The sequence below is a fragment of the Ceratotherium simum genome, chromosome 10 (genome assembly GCF_057802395.1).
Source record: "Ceratotherium simum simum isolate JZ-2026a chromosome 10, ASM5780239v1, whole genome shotgun sequence".
Taxonomy (NCBI): domain Eukaryota; kingdom Metazoa; phylum Chordata; class Mammalia; order Perissodactyla; family Rhinocerotidae; genus Ceratotherium; species Ceratotherium simum.
This window is the reverse complement of record NC_141909.1, coordinates 12476116-12495958: the sequence shown is the minus strand read 5'-3', so window position 1 is coordinate 12495958 and position 19843 is coordinate 12476116. Positions and strand designations below refer to the sequence as shown.

The following is a 19843-nucleotide window of genomic DNA, read 5'->3' as shown; positions in this document are numbered from 1 at the left end:
AAGCCGCGAGTCAGGGGCGCCGAGCAAGCGGGCCGCTCACAACGCCCCAAGCCAAGGGAGCTCTAGATCAGAATTTGGAAAAGGAACGTGAGCGCCGAACAGCCCTCCCAGCAACCACCCCGCTGGCGCGCTGAAAACCCGGAAAGTGGATTGCCTCCACCCTCCCTCCCGGAAACTCCTCGGGGCGCTGGCGGCCCCTCTCACTGAGCATGTGCGAGCGGCGTTGCGCATGCTCTGTCGAGGTCCGGTTCGGTTTCTGTTGCGGAACCCGCGGTGTCTCCTAGCGCAACCGGAACTCTCCGTCGTGGGGCCGGACTCCCTCAGTCCGGGCGGCCTTGTTGTGGTCTCCGGGCCTCCCCGTCCCTCTTTTCCTCTTCATCCCCTCGGCTCGTCTGCCCTCTCCCCGAAGCAGCCGTGATGAGCACGAGACTGCCGGCGTCGTCTCCACCTTGGTGGCCGCGGCTGCTGCTGTCGCTGCTCCTGCTGGGGGCGGCCCCAGGCCCGCGTCGGGGCGCCGCTTTCTACCTGCCTGGCCTGGCGCCCGTCAACTTCTGCGACGAAGGAAAAAAGAGCGACGAGTGCAAGGTGGGTGAGGCCTGGCGGACCCCCGGGTGCACTGTCGGAAGCGGAAGCCTCGCCTGCCGGGGGAGCTGGGGTCTGAGGGGAAGGGGGCGTAGCAGTGGGTGGGGTCGAGTGTCCCCAGAAGCGCCTGCGGTCGGCGGGGCTGTGGGTCGGAGGCCCGGAACGGCCCTTGTAGTGGGCAGATTCTGGAGGACCCAGTGGGCCTCGGCCTCGCCTCCGGTCTGGGGGGCCAGGTAGCACGAGCGACTGTGTGCAGTTTTTCTGGAACAGGGCTCTGCGTGCATGGCGCTCCCTTGGAGGTGGATGCTAGCAGGTGAGCCAGCGTTCCGCCAGTGCGGGTTCGCTCGCTCCCCGTGTCACGCATCCGAGGAAGCGGACTACCAGGTCTTCCAGTAACTTTTCACTTTATTGCTTCCTATTTTGTTCTACTTTTTTGGAACTCTTGGTTGGTTACGAGGAGTTGTTCTTTCAAGGACTTTGATATTTTAACTTCACGGTTAGCCGTTGGTTCCTTATTTGTGGAATGTTAACACCCAGAACCGCGTAACCTGCATTAATTAAAGAGTTGCTGTAATGGTTGAGACAGTTAATTTCTACCTTTTAAGTGTAAAAAAATTTTTTTTTTAATATATAAAAGATATATAAGATTCCGCTGTTTAGTTTCTTTGAGGTTGTTTTAAACACTTAAAAGGAGCAGATGACGGGAGAAATTGGCGTTTTCTTCCTAGAGCAAGTCTTGAACATTTTGATCTCTTACGACATTCACACTCAAGGTTTTCAGTTTGCTGGTAAAAAGAGACATAAGTAAAGTAACCTGCTTTTAGGTTATTCGGTATAGGGCATGACAGTATACATACACAATTATTTTAAGTTGCTAAAGCTGACCATTTGGGGCATGAGGATCTCTTTGAAACTATTAGTAATTTTAACAATTTAAATAATCGTTCAGCAGAATTTTACAATCTATAAATAGATTTATTTACTAAGTTTGATTTTTTTTAAGGCTGGTGTTTATTTTATTACTGCTAGCTTTACTGTAGCTGTGAATTTTGAGCTTATTTTAGGGTGTTAAAGAAGCTATTAAATTTTTCATAGCATTTTACAGTTTCTGTTTAAAAACTTGGGTCTCTAAAAATGTCTAAGGATCTTTAAGGTTTACCCAAGTCAACAGTTAGCACTTGAAACTGTTAACTCTCATACCCTGCAGTGCAAGAAGCTTTCACTATGGGAGTTCTGACTGAAAGAAGGTAGTGCTTCTAAGTGGAAGGGAGAGCAGTCTCTGAAGGACACTGGTTTTTCCATTAAATATTTTAGTAACCAGCCTTAAAACAGTATTTGGCCTTTAAATTTAAATTTAACAGCAATTGTATATTGTATTCCTAGTGCCTCAGAGACAAAAAATGTAGCCTCCTCTTCAGGGAACCTCGTAAAGGACATAGGGTTATGAACAGATTATCGAAATGTGATATGTTATAAAAGATGTATGTCTAGAGTGCTCTAAGACACAAATGAGGAGACATCTGTGGATTGGAGTCTTCAGGGAAAGCTACAGGGAGGAAGTGACATTTGAGATGGACTTCAGAAAATGAATGAGTGAAATTTAGAGCTGGTCTGCCAGTTAGATGATTTTTGTTTTCTCAACAGGTCCTTCTTTAGCTACTTTTTAGTTAACTTTTGGTTGATTTCAGGGAGTCCTTTTGGATTTTTAATTTTCAAAGGTATGGAGATAGGGGCCGGCCCGGTGGCGCAGCGGTCAAGTGTGCGCGCTCTGCTTCGGCAGCCCGGGGTTCACGTGTTCGGATCCCAGGCGGGCACCGATGCACCGCTTGTCAAAGCCATGCTGTGGCGGCGTCCCATATAAAGTAGAGGAAGATGGGCACGGATGATAGCCCAGGGCCAGTCTTCCTCAGCAAAAAGAGGAGTACTGGCAACAGATGTTAGCTCAGGGCTAATCTTCCTCACAAAAAAAAAGAATGAAGATTGATCCTTAGAAGATGATCATTAAAAAGAGAAAAAAAGAAAAGGAAAAAAGCTGTTATCAATACAAAGTACAAAACATCAGCAATAAAGGTAGTTGTAGGGTGACTTGACTTTTTAAAGAAAAAAAAAGGTATAGAGATAAAACAGGCAAGGCAGATCATTTTTCTGAAATGTTTGGATTTCGTCTTCGTTGCCAGGTGCTTTCACGTCTTGGTCAATGGAAACAACTCTTAGATGAGCAGAGAGATGTACTTTTAGCAGTTTTTCCCTACAATTTGACTAACTGGTATAGGGAATTTGAAGTAAACTTTAATATTTCTTTTCTTTGCATCTTAAGGGAGAAAAACAGTAAGCAGTTTAAAATTTCAGTACTTTAGTCAGGGTGTTAACAATAATTCTTTTCTCGTTCATTCTGTATTTGTTAAGGACAGTTTTGTATACACTATTCAGAAAAGCTGAAGGAACTTATTTTAAAAATTAGAGATGGGAGTTGTGAAATGGGAATAATTGCTTTCAGAAGATGCTGTTAGGGTAGGGAATCAGGAGTTGGGTGAATTGGGCAGGTCATTGATAGTTTCCATCAGTTTTTCCATCTGTAAAATAGGGATAATCATATTTGCTTCTTATATATTCTCCTTGAAAGGTATTTTGCATTTCTTAGAGGAAAAGTACAATATTTATCATTGTGATATTATAAAATACTCATAATATAGAGATGAAAAGTGTAATTTATGTAGTATAGGCCTTACGTGTACTGTAAAGTCCATGTCCTGCATTTAGCTCACTGTATTAAGAGACAGTCAAGGGGCCGGCCCCGTGGCTTAGCGGTTAAGTGCTTGCGCTCCGATGCTGGCGGCCCGGGTTCGGATCCTCGGCGCGGACGGATGCACTGCTTCTCCGGCCATGCTGAGGCTGCATCCCACATACCGCAACTAGAAGGATGTGCAGCTGTGACATACAACTACCTACTGGGGCTTTGGGGGAAAAAAATAAAGTAAAAAAAAAAAAAAAAAAGACAGTCAAAAGAACCCTCAGGATTTGGTCGTTTTCTCTTCTTAAAATTCTTTTATGTGTAGTTTACTGGCAGAGAAACAGGAGTCCTGTGAACATAAAATTCTGCTTATATTGCTCTGACTTCTGATTTATTAGCCTTCATAAATACTGTGGCTGTGTTCTGTGGCTTACTTTTTTTTGGAATTTGCTATCATTATCTGTACAGACATTTGAATATCTTCATTGTGCACATTCTTGGGGGTTTTTATTGACTATATAGTATTTTATTCTATTAAATACTATGGTTTGCTTAACTATTTCTTGCTTGTGGGGCATTTAGATTGGTTCCAGTTTTTCTCTGTTATAAATAACATTGCTAGAATGTATTTAGCAGGAATTACTTGCATATTCTCAAATATAAAATTACTAGGTCAAAGGCAAGAAGCAATTTTATAGCTCTATTTAATATTGCCAGGTTTCTTTCAAGAAATACAGGTTTGATTTACGATTCCGTTAGCTAAATGATTCTCTGTGTCTCTAGATATTTTATAATTTTTATTTATCAATTTAATAGCTATGTGATGGAGGTAAAACATTTTTTAATGCTGCATTACCTTCATTGCTATTGAGGTTCTTCTTTTAATTTTTTTCTTTTATTTGCCTTATTTTGTTAGTTTTTGAAACCGTAATAATAAAAGATTGAACCATGGTATCCCTTTTGTCTAGAATCCATTTTACTTTCTTTAAGAAATCAAAGGACGATATATTGACTGCAGTAAGTAGAATAAAGCCCTGATCAGAAGTGAATAGATCTTCACTGGGTAAAATGTGCAGTTCAAATCTACTTTGTAAAAGTTTTGACTGTTTCAGCTAGCTGCTGCATGCTTAAATATTTAGCTTTAGATGGAATTTAAATCTGCTGAGTGCCATTCTGACCACTAATAGCTGAAGGTTAGTTAGCAGTTCACCCTTGCTGCTTTTAACTTGCAAGTATTTATTGGCTTGTCAACATGAATTCAGACCTAACAACTAAACTCTCCAAAACATCTGCCACTTTTTTACTGTTTGATAGATAGATAGATCATGTTCTTAGAAGAAAGATTAAGATTGTCTTTCCTTGGGCCAGGCCCGTGGCTTAGCGGTTGGGTTCACGTGCTCCGCTGCTGGCAGCCTGGGTTCGGATCCCGGGTGCGCACCAACACACTGCTTCTCCGGCCATGCTGAGGCCAAGTCCCACATACAGCAACTAGAAGGATGTGCAACTATGACGTACAACTATCTACTGGGGCTTTGGGGGAAAAAAAAAGAGGAGGAGGATTGGCAATAGATGTTAGCTCAGAGCCGGTCTTCCTCAGCAAAAAAAAAGGAGGATTAGCATGGATGTTAGCTCAGGGCTGATCTTCCTCACAAAAAAAAGGAAAAAAAGGTTGTCTTTCCTGTCCAGTAAGGAAAAATGATCAAATATGCTTCCTCATGGTTTAAAAAAAAAAAAAGAATGTTTCAATGAATTAGTTTAAAAACTTTTTGATAAAAAGGAAACAATCAGAATCATACTTTTATTTGTTTGTAGTTATTTTTAGAAGCTTTTAATAAATTGTGTGTCTCTTATTTTGGGAGCAGTTGCCTATAAATATTGGAATAAGTCAAATTTAAGAAAACAGTTCTAAATGTTGCTCTGAACAGACACAGTGTGACTGTAATCTACCTGTTTTAATTTGACCAAAGTTTGAAGATTTTGAAATATCTAAAGAAAAAATGTAGTTTTACATGTGTACTTATCGATAGAATTGATATACATATTTTTTTATTGCTATTTAGTTTCACATTCTCATAGTTTTATCTGGAATATGAGCATTGATTCTCAGCTTCTGGAAACTAATCAATGTGTGGGAGTTACTGATATTGTTTCAAATATGAAATCTGGCATTGGAAAGAATGACTTTAACTGTGATAAATTCACATTCCAACAATTGTGCTTTCTTCCTGTGAAAAAGTACATGGAGCTGAGTTAGAAAGTTTGCTTTCAGAAATTAAATTTTTTTGTGTGTGAGGAAGGTCAGCCCTGAGCTAACATCTATGCCAATCCTCCTCTTTTTTTGCTGAGGAAGACCAGCCCTGAGCTAACATCCATTGCCAATCCTCCTCCTTTTTTTCCCCCAAAGCCCCAGTAGATAGTTGTATGTCATAGTTGCACATCCTTCTAGTTGCTGTATGTGGGGTGCTGCCTCAGCATGGCCCAACAAGAGGTGTGTCAGTGCGCGCCCGGGATCCGAACCCGGGCTGCCAGCAGTGGAGCGCGATTACTTAACCGCTAAGCCACAGGGCCGGCCCCCAGAAATTAAAATTTTGAATAAAATTATTTTAAAACTGTGATTGTTCTGTGATGGATCTGAGACCTAGGATTGGGAAAGCAAACAAGGTCAATATGGATAAAAATAGTGTCCTCTTGCCTTGGCTCTCCACAAAGGGAATCCCTTCCAGAGGTGTATACTTGAACATCTGAAACAAAACCACAGACATGCTCCACACCCCACACCCTCAACACGCTCACACAGATGCACATAAGTTGTAGAGACCGGTTTTTGCTCTGTCAGCCTTAGAGCCCGGTTCCTGAAACCCCAACTTCTATTCTTCCTTGCATTTTTCTATCAGTGTCTTCTCACTAAGTGTTGTAGTTTATTGTAGCTACTTTCAATGTGTCCTGCAAGGTCATTCTCTATTGCCAGTAAAATTAACTAAGTATTGATGGAAGGCTTTGGAGGAAATTTGTGAAATTTTTTTTTCTTTGATCTTGTTATTCTCACCTTTCAAACTATTTATTGACCATTGCTAATAATAATGATAAAGGCTACAATTTGTATACTTTGTGTGTACCAGTTATGTATTAACCTTAGCTATCCTCAGAACAACCCTGTGGTTTTTAGATGGGGAAACTGAAGCTGGGTAAAATGTAATCTAGGGTGTACATTGCATGCCTAGTAAGTACATACGTAAGTAAGTTGCCAAGATGCAGCTCCAGGGGTGTCTCTGATCCCGAAGTCTGGGCTCTTCACAACATTGGGGTACTGCTACACCTTCCACGCTGAGTACCCTCTACCTCCTCTCCTCCTTACCCTGGTCATCCCTGGCTGCTTATAATCCTGGACTTCCACAATTAACGCAGTTATCAACAAAAAGCTCTTTATTTATGTAATCAATTTTTAAGTAGGCGGATTTTATATTTATTCCTTTCTTTGATACAGTCTAAAATTGAAATTTTATTTTTCATTGGGGTGGAGAGGAAGAACCTTAGTATCTAGGAGATCAGCTTCTGGGCGTTGTTGGTCGGATAACTCAAAGCTCGTGAACATCCATTTATGAGTTCCAGCATTTCTATTGGGATTTTCTAATGTCTGAGTGAAGATTTCCCTTCTTCAGGATTTTTCCCACTGTGGACTTCTTCAGTGTTAAAGCAGTTGACACTTGCATAGTTTTCCTTTTCTATGGCTGTGCCTTGATGTCAAACCCCTTTGTGACTAATCACTTGCTTTGATCCTTGTACAAAGTTACATTTCTTCACTGAGATTTCTTTCTACCTTGAAAACCAATTATAGGTGTGGGGTGGAACAGAAGTGGTAGCAGTCGGGTAAGGTGGAATAAAAGGAACAAAGGAACAAGGAAATAGGGAAAAAGGCAGTCTGGTGGCATGTCCGTGTGCCTTAAAGCAGTAAATAGAGTGTGGTTGCAGCCAAAGCTGGGGCCAGATGTAGAATGAGCTGACTAGGACTGGAAAGAGAGTTGTGCATTTCCGAGGAGAAGGATGTAGAAGGGAAACCATACAACTCTACATTAAATAAAACTAGTTTCCTAAAAGATTTCTTAGGGTGGGATTGTAATCAGTCTTTGTCTGAGTTTTGCTTTAGAATTTACAGTCTTGCTTTAGGATTTATCTGTGACTTCTTTAAGATGTTTAATGTTGTCACAAATTTTCCTGCTTGTAATAACTCAGTTTGGGACAGTTTAAAAGTGGGAATGTGGAGTAAGTAAGTAATTTTTAAGGTTCTTTCAAGTCATGTCAGTGATATTTTGGAGTTGGCTGTCTCTATTTAAGGCAGATTTCCAGAAGGACATGTACTTAATTAACTTTTGGTTGGGGAATAAATAAGACATTTAGAGTGGAAAGTGACCTTAAAATTAATCAAATATTGTTCTCTTATAGCACATTGCTATTTTAATGATAAGAAAACTAAATCCCATTAGCTACCCCAAGAACAGATAAATAGCTTTGTCACTTTTTTCTTTTACTTTGTTGAATGTATGCCTTGTCTCCCCATCTGGATTATAAATTCTTTGAAGACAAGTGTTCATGTATTTTGTATTATTATATCACTCACAATGTCTAATACAGGGCTTCATGGGTATTAAATAAATGTGTTGATTGAATGAATTTCTCATGGTTTTTCAGGGTTTGTTGTTGTTGTGAATGTTCTTCAGTTTTCATGTACATTGCAAATTCTACTCTTTTCCCCATTTAATACTTTTTTGAAGTCATCTTTCCTGCTTCTAGAATATCTTTTCACGCTGAAATTTACTCTTTCATCTTTATTTCTTATTGCTTTGATTTGGCTTCCATCACTTCGTAATAAGATTCTCAAGTCTACTCTAACTTTTAAATCTTTTCTTTTTCCAACTTTTATGACAATTTAAAAAATTCGAAAAAGTTGAAAGAATAGTATAATTTCTTCCTAGATCCAACAGTTGTTTATGTTTTTCCCTACTTGTTTTATCTGTGTGTGTATTTATGTTTTTTAGGGATGAATGTCATGAGATCCTTAGCATACTTTTGCACTTCGTGAAACCACATAAACTTGCTAGCAGTCGCATTTCCTTTCTTCTTTCTTTCGATTTTTAACATGTGCTCTACTGCCATGTTACAAATATCTCATTCTTATAATACTTTTGAAATTTCCTGGTTTCAGTATGAGGGTTGATATTTAAATGGTAAATTGCTCTATTCTATTTTAAGGGTATCATTAATTTTAATTTATGCTTCTTAGCATGTTTTAAGTAAGACAATAATTCTTAAATTTTCAGATTTTCACAATTTAAAAAACAAAAAATCAATAAAGTGCTATGAAAATAGCCTAGATGAACCGAATATCCAAGATGTGTTTTGATTAGTTCACTGAACAACAGAGAAAAGTCCATAAGTTAGTGGTGATATCCATGAAGGACTAACTTTCCTGTAAAAGTAAGTATGGAAAAGTGTCAGAAGAAAGAAGAAAAGTGGAAGACTGAGAGCTGCAGAAATTAAAAATAATGGAAGCGACAGTTGAGTTTACTCACTTTTTTTGAGTCAGCTGTCCAGTTTTTAAACGTATTTATTTGTCTAAAAGTAGAGCAAATAATCCCTAGCTCATACGGTTATTGTGAGAATTGTGATTGATAATTATCTTCCCCTTCCCTAGACTAATAGCCAAGAAGAGAGTGATGAAGAGGCATAAACAGTAGATCAGAAGGCTTCCTGTCTTAGTGCCCTTTAATGGGAGGGGCAGAGGGCGGGCGTTTCACAGAAACCTTCCTGGTTATCCTTATACTAATAAATATTCAGATTCGGGAATGTCCAGTTTCTCTAAAATAATAGATAATAATAGCTATGCTTATTTAGTCATTTAACTTATAGTTATTGCGTACCACTATGGACCAGCTTCTGTATTATTTTCTGTTTTATTATTATCTCATTCATTCCTCATGTACAAAATTATTACTTGCCCAAGAGCACGTATTAAGAGTAGACCTAGGATTTGAAATGAATCCAGCAGTCTGACGCTGTGTTGCCTCCAAACTGAAGTGTTTCTTGTTTATATGCTGTGTGTTAAATTAATTGTGTTTTTGTTGTTGGTGCTGTCGAGTCGATTCCTACTTCTAGCAACTCTGTGTATAGCAGAGCAGAACCCTGCCCAGTCTTTTTGTGCCATCCTCTCACCTTCCTGTGCTCTATCAGACAATGCTCTGCTGCCACACACAGGGTTTTCCTGGCCAATTTTTTCAGAAGTAGGTGGCCACGTCCTTCTTGCTAGTCTGTCTTAGTCTGAAAGCTCTGGAAACCTGTCCACAGTGGGTGACCCTGCTGGTATTTGAAATATTGATGGCATAGCTTTCAGCACCACAGCAACGTGCAGCCCCCACAGTATGACAAGAGCAGGCGGATGGTGTGGTTCCCTGACCTGGAAAGGAACCCAGGCTGTGGTGGTGAGAGCACCGAATCTTAACCACTAGACCACCAGGGCTGGCTAATTTTGTTTTTTAGGTGACAGATTTGTGAGAACTGTTTTTTGGATTATGCTATTTTGGAAAATTTTGTGGACAGCTCTTGATAATTGTAGACATCCTTATAAATCACAAAGCAAGGCTAAAACATATGCTTGTTAGGTGGCATTGTTGGGTTTTTTTTTGTTTTTTTTTTGTGAGGAAGATCAGCCCTGAGCTAACATCCGATGCCAATCCTCCTCTTTTTTTTTTTTTGCTGAGGAAGATTGGCCCTGGGCCAACATCCGTGCCCATCTTCCTCCACCTTACATGGGACGCCATACCAGCATGGCTTGACAAGTGGTGCGTCGGTGCGCGCCCGGGATCCGAACGTGCAAACCCCGGGCCCACCTAAGTGGAGCGTGTGCACTTAACCACTGTGCCACCAGGCCGGCCCCAGGTGGCATTGTTAACACTTTTTGTTATTAGGAGTGGAATTTGAAGCTGCTTCACCAGATCAGGAAAAGTTGACAGATAAGGTAAATTTAATGGGGATTTGGTGATAAAATGCCAAATGTAAGATGGGTAGAAACTAATAATGTGCAGATAAGAAAATAGGGAGGGAAAAGGTGTATGGGTCTTTGGGTTATAGACTAAAGTGGAGTAAGTGTGATCATAATCAATTAAAATGATGGTGAATTATATAAACAGAAGACTAGCATTGTCGTCTGGAAGAGAAATATTCCTGGCTTCTAGAGTTATTTGAAGATTTACAGTAGACTTAGAGGGAGCCAGTGAATCTGATTTCTAAAGTTTTGACAAGATTATTTAAAGAGAAAAACTTAAATTGGAATTTAAAGTGGTGTGGATCAGCTTAAGGGTGGAGTGGGGTAGGGAAAAAATCCATAGGGAATGGTAAAAGTGGAGACAGACTTCCAGCACAAGTGCTTGAGGCTAACGTGGATCTTAAATTTAGCAAAGAAAATGAACGTGAAATGTTTTAGTTTGCCAGTAGTATTAAGCGCCGGTGTGTAACACAACATCAAGTCAATGGGAATGTATTTCCAGAAGCTCTCTTAAAGTTCTATGAAACAGCAAGAGGTAGTAAATTAATTTGGTCTTGGACAAGTTAAAAAAGTATATAGCTCTAAGCTATCAGTTATAGAACATAGGAAAGAAATGAAGAGTGTCATTGAAGAATTTATGCTTATGGCCAGAAAAGCTAATGAAAAGTAACAATGTCATTCTATATATATATGAAACTTTGATGTCTAAACCTTGAATTCTGCCTGTAATTCTCTATGACATACCTTTTAAAAAAGAAAGATATAAGAATAGGGCACAGTTCATTTAAGAGTTTATTTTGGCAGAGTAAGCCATCAACTGGGGATTTTGGCTTCACAACAGTTAGATATATTTGTGTTAATTATTCAAGCATGCTGTAATGCCTAAGTGCCATGTCCTATTATCTTTTTAGCTAAAATGACCAATGATATAGTCTTGAATATTTTATGCAAAGAGATACAGTTAAATTTTTTTGTGTTTAAGACAGTGTTGCCATTGAGTTGTCATTTCATATGAGTGCAATTTTAGGTGTTGTGTATGATACTGTTTTCAGTGCTGTATAGAAAGGCTAATAGTGTCTTCCATGGTATATCGCAAATACTGGATGAGCATCTTAGTGGATGTGCAGTGTAATTTAGGCATCCCCTGTTCTGAATATCGTTAAATTTATTTAGTTTTATTTATTTAAAAATACATAGCACTTGATGTGTTAGGCACTATTTGAAGTACTTTGTAAATGTTAACTTATTTAATCCTCATACACCTATGAGGTAAATAACTATTATCCCCATTTTGCAGATAAGGAAACTGAGCCACCTGTGAGGAAACTGAGATGTTAAATAAGTTGACCAAAGTCACACAAGTAGTAAGTCGTAGAACTGGGATTTGAACCCAGGCCAACTGGCCCCAGAGTCTGCGCTCTTGCCCAGTATATTTTGCTGCTTTTCCAATGGCAGTGCATTATTAGTGTGTTGTACATCAAACATTTTATCTTCCTTTTGGGGTGTTAACAGGTCCCTTTAGAGCTACTGGCAGCACTAGTGAATGAGATCAAAAGGACGAATGTGGCTTCATGCCATTCCAGGTAGCCTCATGATCACAGTCCAGAGGCAGCCGTAGAGGTGTAACTCTATAAATATACCTGTCCCAGGTAAACAGCTCCTATTTAATTGTTTTTGGTTAGCACCAAAAGTACTTCAGGGCACAAATTACTTACTGGCTTTTTCAAGTAAAGAATTCTGTCATGAATAGCAGTGAGCCCCTATTGAAAGAGAAGGTACGTGTTTTGGGTCCTATGGAACTTCGGATACACCTTGGAGAAATTTTGGGAGCTTCGTTTGGTAGATGTAGCTTTAAACTAGCCCATATCTCCTAGGAAATGGATACAGCTTTTCTCTCCCTCCTGGTTGAACTGGATCTGGCCTTTGTGAATTTCTTATTCTTATTACCTTGAAGTTCATTGTCACATTGATCAAAGCAGTCCTCCAAAGTTAGACCATGTTGTCCTTGTTCATCTCCTGTCTGCTTAAGAGTACACATGTGCGTGGGATTATAGTTCTACTCGAGTTGATGTAGAAATTTCCTACCTACTTGGCAGCATTTCATAATTGCTGTGAGAATGTTAAAAAAAAAATCGTTTAACAATAAAAGTTATTTTTGTGCTATAGAATGAAATACCGAATTTGAAAACCGGATTTTTAAAAACAGCATCTAGATTGATGTGATGAATGATTTAGTTAAAATACCTTATTTAATTTTTTTAGAAATTTTAGAACTTAAAAAGCATAGACAATATTGGAGACATTTGCAACTCTGAAAATTATTTTGTTGTAAATTTAAGTGCATATAAATTTACTCAGTGAATGAATTTATAAGAGAATTGATTAAAGTGGGTCGAATATCATAAAATTTTTTCACATTTCAAACATGTCAAATTCTTTTTCAGTTTTAAGCATGACTTAAGTTTTGATCTCCAGTTATGTATATTCTGATTCTGTGTTTCCTCGTTTTCAGGCTGAAATAGAACTGTTTGTGAACAGGCTTGACTCAGTGGAATCTGTTCTTCCTTATGAATATACGGCGTAAGTTTTTCAGCTTGGTTTTTATATAAAATTTTATGTGATTATCAGAATTTTGTACATTTAGAACTTTTTCTCCACAGCTACAGATAAATTTGTATGTATTTAAAAAATGTACAGAGCCTGAAAACATTTCTTAAGGGGTATTCTTTATTTGCAAGGTAGGGTTAAAATGTGAAATGTTCTTTTTATGTCACTTTGCAACTAAGCACCAACTGAAATAATGGATTTCCTTTTTTATTGAACTGGACAAAAAGCTGTTTTGTGTTCTTTAAATTTTTTAATTATAAAAAACCCTACACCATTTTTAAACAAAATCTTTGTCCCACACAATCAATCCCCAGAAGTAATTACCTTGATGTCTGTCCCTCCAGATTTTTTCTCTGCATATTCTAATGTACATAACACATTTATACATTTCTGTTTTAAACAAAAGTAGGTTCATGCTGTTGTATTTGATTTGCACCTTATTTTTCTCACTGAATCTATTGTGGGTATCTGTCCGTGTTAATATACAGCTATCTCAGTCTTTTTAGTAACTATTTATTATTCCTGTGTAGAGATTGTATAGAGTCCATGTATGATTTGTTTCATTAATTCTCCATTTGTGAACACTTGATTATTTCCATTTCTTGGTATTATTAAAAATGCTGCATGAATATCCTTTATTCATTTGACCACTATACAGTCCTGCATTGCTTAGTGAAAGGATATGTTCTGAGAAATGCATCATTAGGCGATTTCGTCATTGTGCAAATATCCTATAGTGTGTACTTACACAGACCTAGATGGTGTAGCCTACTACCCACCTAGTCCTGTATGGTACTAATTTTATGGGACCACCATCATATATGCAGTTCATTGTTGACTGAAACATTGTTATGTAGTGCGTGACTGTATACCATAATGGGTGTAAAACAAAGTTCCTAAATTTTGGTTGGCTTCTAAATTTCTCTGGTGTCTAAGAGTTTTGAAAGAAAAATTGTGTGATCACTATAGAAAAAAAGCATACACAAAAATATAAGACTATCCTGTAAGAATTAATATGCCTAACAAGCTCCCAGGCGAGAGGCATATTAAGAAGAGAGTACAAAATTCATGAATGGAAGGACCATAATTTATATAACTATTGGAGTCTTAAATGCTTTTCTAGTTTTAATTTTGTTAAGTAAATAAACATCTCTCCTTAAATCTTTGTGGATATTCCTGGGAAAACTCAGTGGATCTCTTATATCCAGTAGATGGAGAGTCTTCATTTGGGGACTTCCCAGCCCCAGTTTTTTATCACCTGAGATTCATTTTCCTCTTAGGAACCTAATCTGTAACCATTACTGTACTGGTCTCAGGTACTCCCATATTATTCTAGGGTAAACACAGAACCTTTAATTTTCTATAGCAAAGCTGAAATTAGGCTGTAATTGTTTAAACAAAACTTTATTAAAATGTGGTTAGTAATTCAAGGGAATTAAAACACAGAGAGAAGCTTATAGGTGGCTGATTATTGCTTCTCCATAGCTCCCTGTTCTCACAGGGTCTGTCTAGTCATGTTTCTCATGTTGGGATGTGTTGGCCAGTGTATTGGGATGAGGCAGGATCCCAGGTAAATTTGACACATGTTCCTGAAATGTCATTGTTAAGTAAAGATTTGGATTAGAAAATTATAACAAAAGGAGATAAGTTAAGCAAAATTCACTTGAAGAATAAAGACATAAATAATTTTATCATTGGAATGAACAAAGATAAATTATGTGCAATTTAAAAAATTCTATAGTATACATCTTAAATAAAACTAATATTTAGAAATCAAAGCATTCTCAGGCATAATTTTCAGATGTTTTGTTTTTTGTTTTGGGCAGATTTGGTACATGGAACTTGCAGTATGAATATATTTCTTATTCGTCTACTAGAGCTGCTGGGATGATCAGTACCTAGTCTGCCCTCAAGATTGGCTATGGGCTTAATATTTGTTTCCTTTTATGTTTAAAAACTTAAATATTCTTTCTTTCAGGTTTGATTTTTGCCAGGCATCAGAAGGAAAACGCCCATCTGAGAATCTTGGTCAGGTATTATTCGGGGAAAGAATTGAACCTTCACCATATAAGGTTTGTATTCAGTGTTACATAAGTTATTTAGTTGCATATTTATTTATTTTTTCCCTTACAGAAAAGCCTGAGATAACTTAGCTCTCATAGCTAAAGAGGAATTCGTTTCTCTTTTGCATCTAGGAATAATTTCTTAAATTCACAGTTTAGAAGGATCCCTCCCATTCCCATGACATGTCGTGGATAAGTTTGTCTTAATGAACATTCGTGCTGCCAGTGTTACAGATGACAGGGTGGTGGCCTAAAGGACAGTTCTCAGAGCTCCTGCCTCACCTTACAGAGGGACCTGGGACCCAGCCTTCAGTCATGAAAAGTTGCCCTAGCTGCTCCACATCTCTTCCCCTCTTTGGGAGGGGTAAAATCACCTAACGACATGTTTCTCAGGACGTATCCCTGTCGTTAACCAACGTCTGACTGTATAGCACTACTTGGGCTCCCCACTGGGTTTTTGGGAAGCTAACCTTTCTATTTTGCCTATTAAAAGTATTTTTGGAACATCTTTGATATGTTTTCAGGACATCAGTTAAACCAAACTAAGCACAATATAAGATATTCTCTTTAATATATATATACATCATCACCCAGAATTATTCTAGCGCTTAAATCTATTATCTGTTAAGCCTATTATTCTTCTGCATTGCACGGTCCCCTGTTCATTTTATATCTGCTCTCCTGCTGCACAAAGAATAGCATGTCTCTCTTTTAGAAAAATGAAACTAGTTTATAATAATAATGTATCACCATATAAAAAATTAAATGGTACAGAAGAATATAAAATGAAAAGTAAGTCTCTTTCCCCCATTTCTACATCACAGTTTCTTGTTAACCTTTCCTAAAATTTTCCATGCACTTACAATATATGTAAAAATTAGATTTACTTATTTATGTTTTAACATATTATTCTGCATTTTTCTTTTAACTCTCTACCTTGGGTATCTGTCCACATGAGCACGTTCATTTTAGTGGCTCTAACTTGACCCCTAGTTTTATTCTCTAGCCTAATAGCACCCTCTCTTGGTGTCAAATCCTTCTTTTTGGCTTAAACCCCATAGTTAGCCACCTTCCCTGCTTTCTCACTACGCACGGTCATCTATCTCCCTTGGCACTTTATTACATTGAGCATCTGTCCAGCAAATCCCCAAGCCTAGATTAGTCCCACTAAGCATCTTACTCCCTCCAGCACTGTGCTTTCCAGCACTATACCTACACTGTGAAGCACTGGGGGAAAAGACACATAATTGTGCAGGTTTAATTCACTACAAGTTTATAGTTTTCCGCCATAAGTGTGTCCTCTTAAAATATTGTAATTTGAAATTTTCTACCCTAAAGATGCTAGTAAGTTTTTAATTTTTCGAAGACAGTAGATTTGAAGGCCTATGGGTTGAAGTCACTGGGGAACAAGGAACTCAGTGTGTGGATATGGGTCATATTGAGCAGGGCAAGCATATTAGTTGTGTAACATCCCCTTGATGTGATATTTTGAAAGATTACTTTCAAAGTTATTGCATTCTTTTTATATAAAAGGGTGATTTTCAGGCATATTTATTAAATTATGCAATCAACTTAAAATACTCCTCTGGTCTCTCAGTCTCATCTTTCTGTTTACTTTTCTCTTGGCCTTGAGAAATGATGGAAGAAAAGAGTGTCAGTAACACCCTTAGTGAACTTGAGGGCCAGAGGAGTCTCTAGTAGTAAACAGCCCGTAAGGGATAGCAATAAACAGAGGGAAGGCCAGCAAAATCTTCAAATCCATGGAGAAATTTTGTCCCTTTGGGGCAGACTTTAAAGGCAAATTACTTCCTTAGTAGGATCCCATTCATGTACATTTATTTATGTGTAAAGACTATGCCTTGCTTATGCAAAGGACCCTTCTTTTAGCCCTATAAAAATGCTTTTCAGGTGTGATTTTGTCTTAGGAGTTGAGGTAAAATAGAAGAACAGAAGAGTGCTTTAAAATGAAGAATGGTGTGCACCTAACATTTTCCGTGAATTTTTTAGGATCAATATCTGTGCTAAAACAAATTCTTTAAGCTCCAAGCTTAAAGAGACAGAGCAGGCATTTCTTAAGACCAAGGCATAGGTAAACAGAAACATGGGGTTAAGAGATCAGATTTCTTTTTCAAGCCAACCATAAATGTATTGACCCATATTTTTCAATATTGATTCAGTATTGATTCTTTGTCATTTGTTTTCAAAGAATTTTGCCTTATTTTATTTTATTTATTTATTTTTTGTGTGTGAGGAAGATTCGCCCTGAGCTAACATCCGTGCCCATCTTCCTCTACTTTATATGGGATGCCGGCACACCATGGTTTGACAAGCGGTGTGTCGGTGTGTGCCCAGGATCCGAACCCTGGGCCGCTGCAGCAGAGTGCACACACTTAACTGCTACGCCAACGGGCTGGCCCCTAATTTTGCCTTATTTTAGATCTGCAGTAAAAACGATGGTAACAACTAGCAACAAAACAAAACCATAAATTTGCTTTGCCATGTTTTATCCATGACTTCTGTTGAGGTCAGGAAAGCAACAGTGCAAGACATTGTGTGTGTGTGTGTGAGTTATGTGAAGCTGGAGCCACATTTCACAGAATCATAAAATCTCTCAAGTCTAACCACTCATACTCATTCATTCACTCAGTTAACACATTTGTTGCATGCCTTTCTTGTGCCAGGCACTATGGTAGGTGTGGGAGACAGCAGTGAACAAGACAAAAATCTCTGCCCTTGTGGGAGAGATTTATATTATGATGAGAAGAAGGAAACAAAATGAATTACTAAGATATATAATATGTCAGTTGCTGATGAAAGAACCATCGAAAATAAATCAGAGAAGGTGGTCAGAGAAGGTGGATGGAGAATTGGCAGTTTTAAATTGGCGAGAGAAAGTCTTACTGAGAAGGTGACATTTGAGCAAAAGACCAGAAGCAAGTGAGGGAATGAGCCATGTGAATATCTGGGGGGAAGGTTTTCTGAGTGAAGAGAGCAGCAAATGCAAAGGTTCCAAGATGTGAGCTTGCCTGGTGTGTTCAAGGTACAGAAAAACGGTGGTGCAGTTCTAGCAGGTGAGCAAGGTAGAGAATAGAAGGAAGTGGGGCAAAGAAGTAACGGGACCACATCTTATAGTGCCTCATGGGCCACTGTAAAGACTTTGGTCTGTACATCTGAGGGAAATGGTTAGCGTTGGAGGATTTTGAATAGGCTTAGATTTTAACAGGATCACTAGGGCTGCTGTGTTGAGAATAGACCATTGAGAGAGCAAGGAGAGAAACCGGGAGACTGGTTAGGAGGCTCTCACAATCATTACGATATTGTATGACCTGATAGAGGATCAGACCATGGGCATGCTGGGGTAGGGGTTGTGAAGCAGTCAGAATCTCAGAAACTAGCTCTGTTTTGATGGTGTGGCCAACAGAATTTGTTGAGGGATGGGACATGGGGTGTGGAGTTTCTCTTTTCTAAGATGGGAAAGTCTCTGGGAATAGCAGGTTTGGGGGGGAATGGGAAAGAGTTAGTTATGGAAACGTTAAGTGTGAGATGTTTATTAGGCATCCCAGTAGAGATGTTGAGTAAACAGTTGAATATATGTGTCTGGAGTTTGGAGGATAGGTTCAGCCTAGCAGTGTATAAATGGTATTTAAAGCCAGGAATTGGGCCGGCCCCGTGGCTTAGTGGTTAAGTGCGCGCGCTCCGCTGCTGGCGGCCCTGGTTCGATCCCGGGCGTGCACCGACGCACCGCTTCTCCGGCCATGCTGAAGCTGCGTCCCACATACAGCAACTAGAAGGATGTGCAGCTATGACATACAACTATCTACTGGGGCTTTGGGGGAAAAAATAAATAAATAAAATTATAAAAAAAAAAAAAAGTCAGGAATTGATGAGATCCCCAAGGAAGTGATAGAAATAATGAAGAAAAGAATTCCAAGGACTGAGCCTTGGGGCACTCAGTCTTAATAGGTCAGGAACATGAGGATGATTCAGCAAAGGAGACTACCTCATAGGATTGTTAGGAGGATTACATGAGGTAATAAGTGTTTATTATTATGATTAAACATCTTTAGTTTTGCTATTTTCCTTCACGATTGAACACACAGTTGACTTGCCTAAACCCAGTAAGCATTGGGTTGAAGTTTAAGATTGGCCACTTTTGGTGTAGCTAATAATGTCTCTCTCTGCTTAATTTTGACACCTATCCCTCTGATTCCTTAGTATGTATACTTTTTTCATTTTCCACTCTTTAAAAGGGAACTTATAAGGTTCATATAAGGTTAAAAATATTAAATAATTGCACAAATATTGCTGTATTTACAGAAGTAGCTATGCGGCCAAAACTAAACTATTGGTTGACAGGTGGCAGCAGTGGGCTACACTTGAAATGTTTGTCAGTTGATGCACAGAAACTGAGTTTAGGGGTTTTAGTAAGTAATGTACAAAAGAATGGCCTACTTTGAAGTGAAACATATGCAAGTTGTTTTTTTAACCATATAACCATATGTAATAAAGTTTGAATTTATTAAAGGGTATATGGTTATGGACTATGTATAGTTAGTAAATTATAGCCTTCAGAAAACTAGAAAATATATTTTTAAAATTAATACATAAATGGATCCTGAAAAAGTAAGCCTACGTTATATAATATGTTGTAAACATCTTTATTTTTACACACATGAAATAGTTCCTAGACTTCAAAATTGGAGGAATCCTTAGTTTTTAAACTTTGGTTTAAAAAATTAACAATTTTTGTTTCAGCTTTACTGTTTCTTTCAAGCTTATTATTAAATAAAATCCTGAAAATTGACCATCTTTTCAAATATGAGT

The 19843-nt window shown here is 38.5% G+C and overlaps 1 protein-coding gene across 1 annotated transcript in view; it reads left to right on the top strand.

Annotated features, from left to right (window-relative positions):
- The first annotated feature begins 255 nt into the window (after positions 1-255).
- TM9SF2 (transmembrane 9 superfamily member 2) overlaps positions 256-19843 on the top strand; it is a 55758-nt gene continuing 36170 nt past the window's right edge. The window contains exons 1-3 of the mRNA XM_004423139.3: positions 256-585; positions 12862-12929; positions 14935-15028. Of these exons, the coding sequence (XP_004423196.1) occupies positions 418-585; positions 12862-12929; positions 14935-15028 (330 nt within the window). The 5' untranslated portion in view covers positions 256-417. The remainder of the gene's footprint in view (positions 586-12861; positions 12930-14934; positions 15029-19843) is intronic.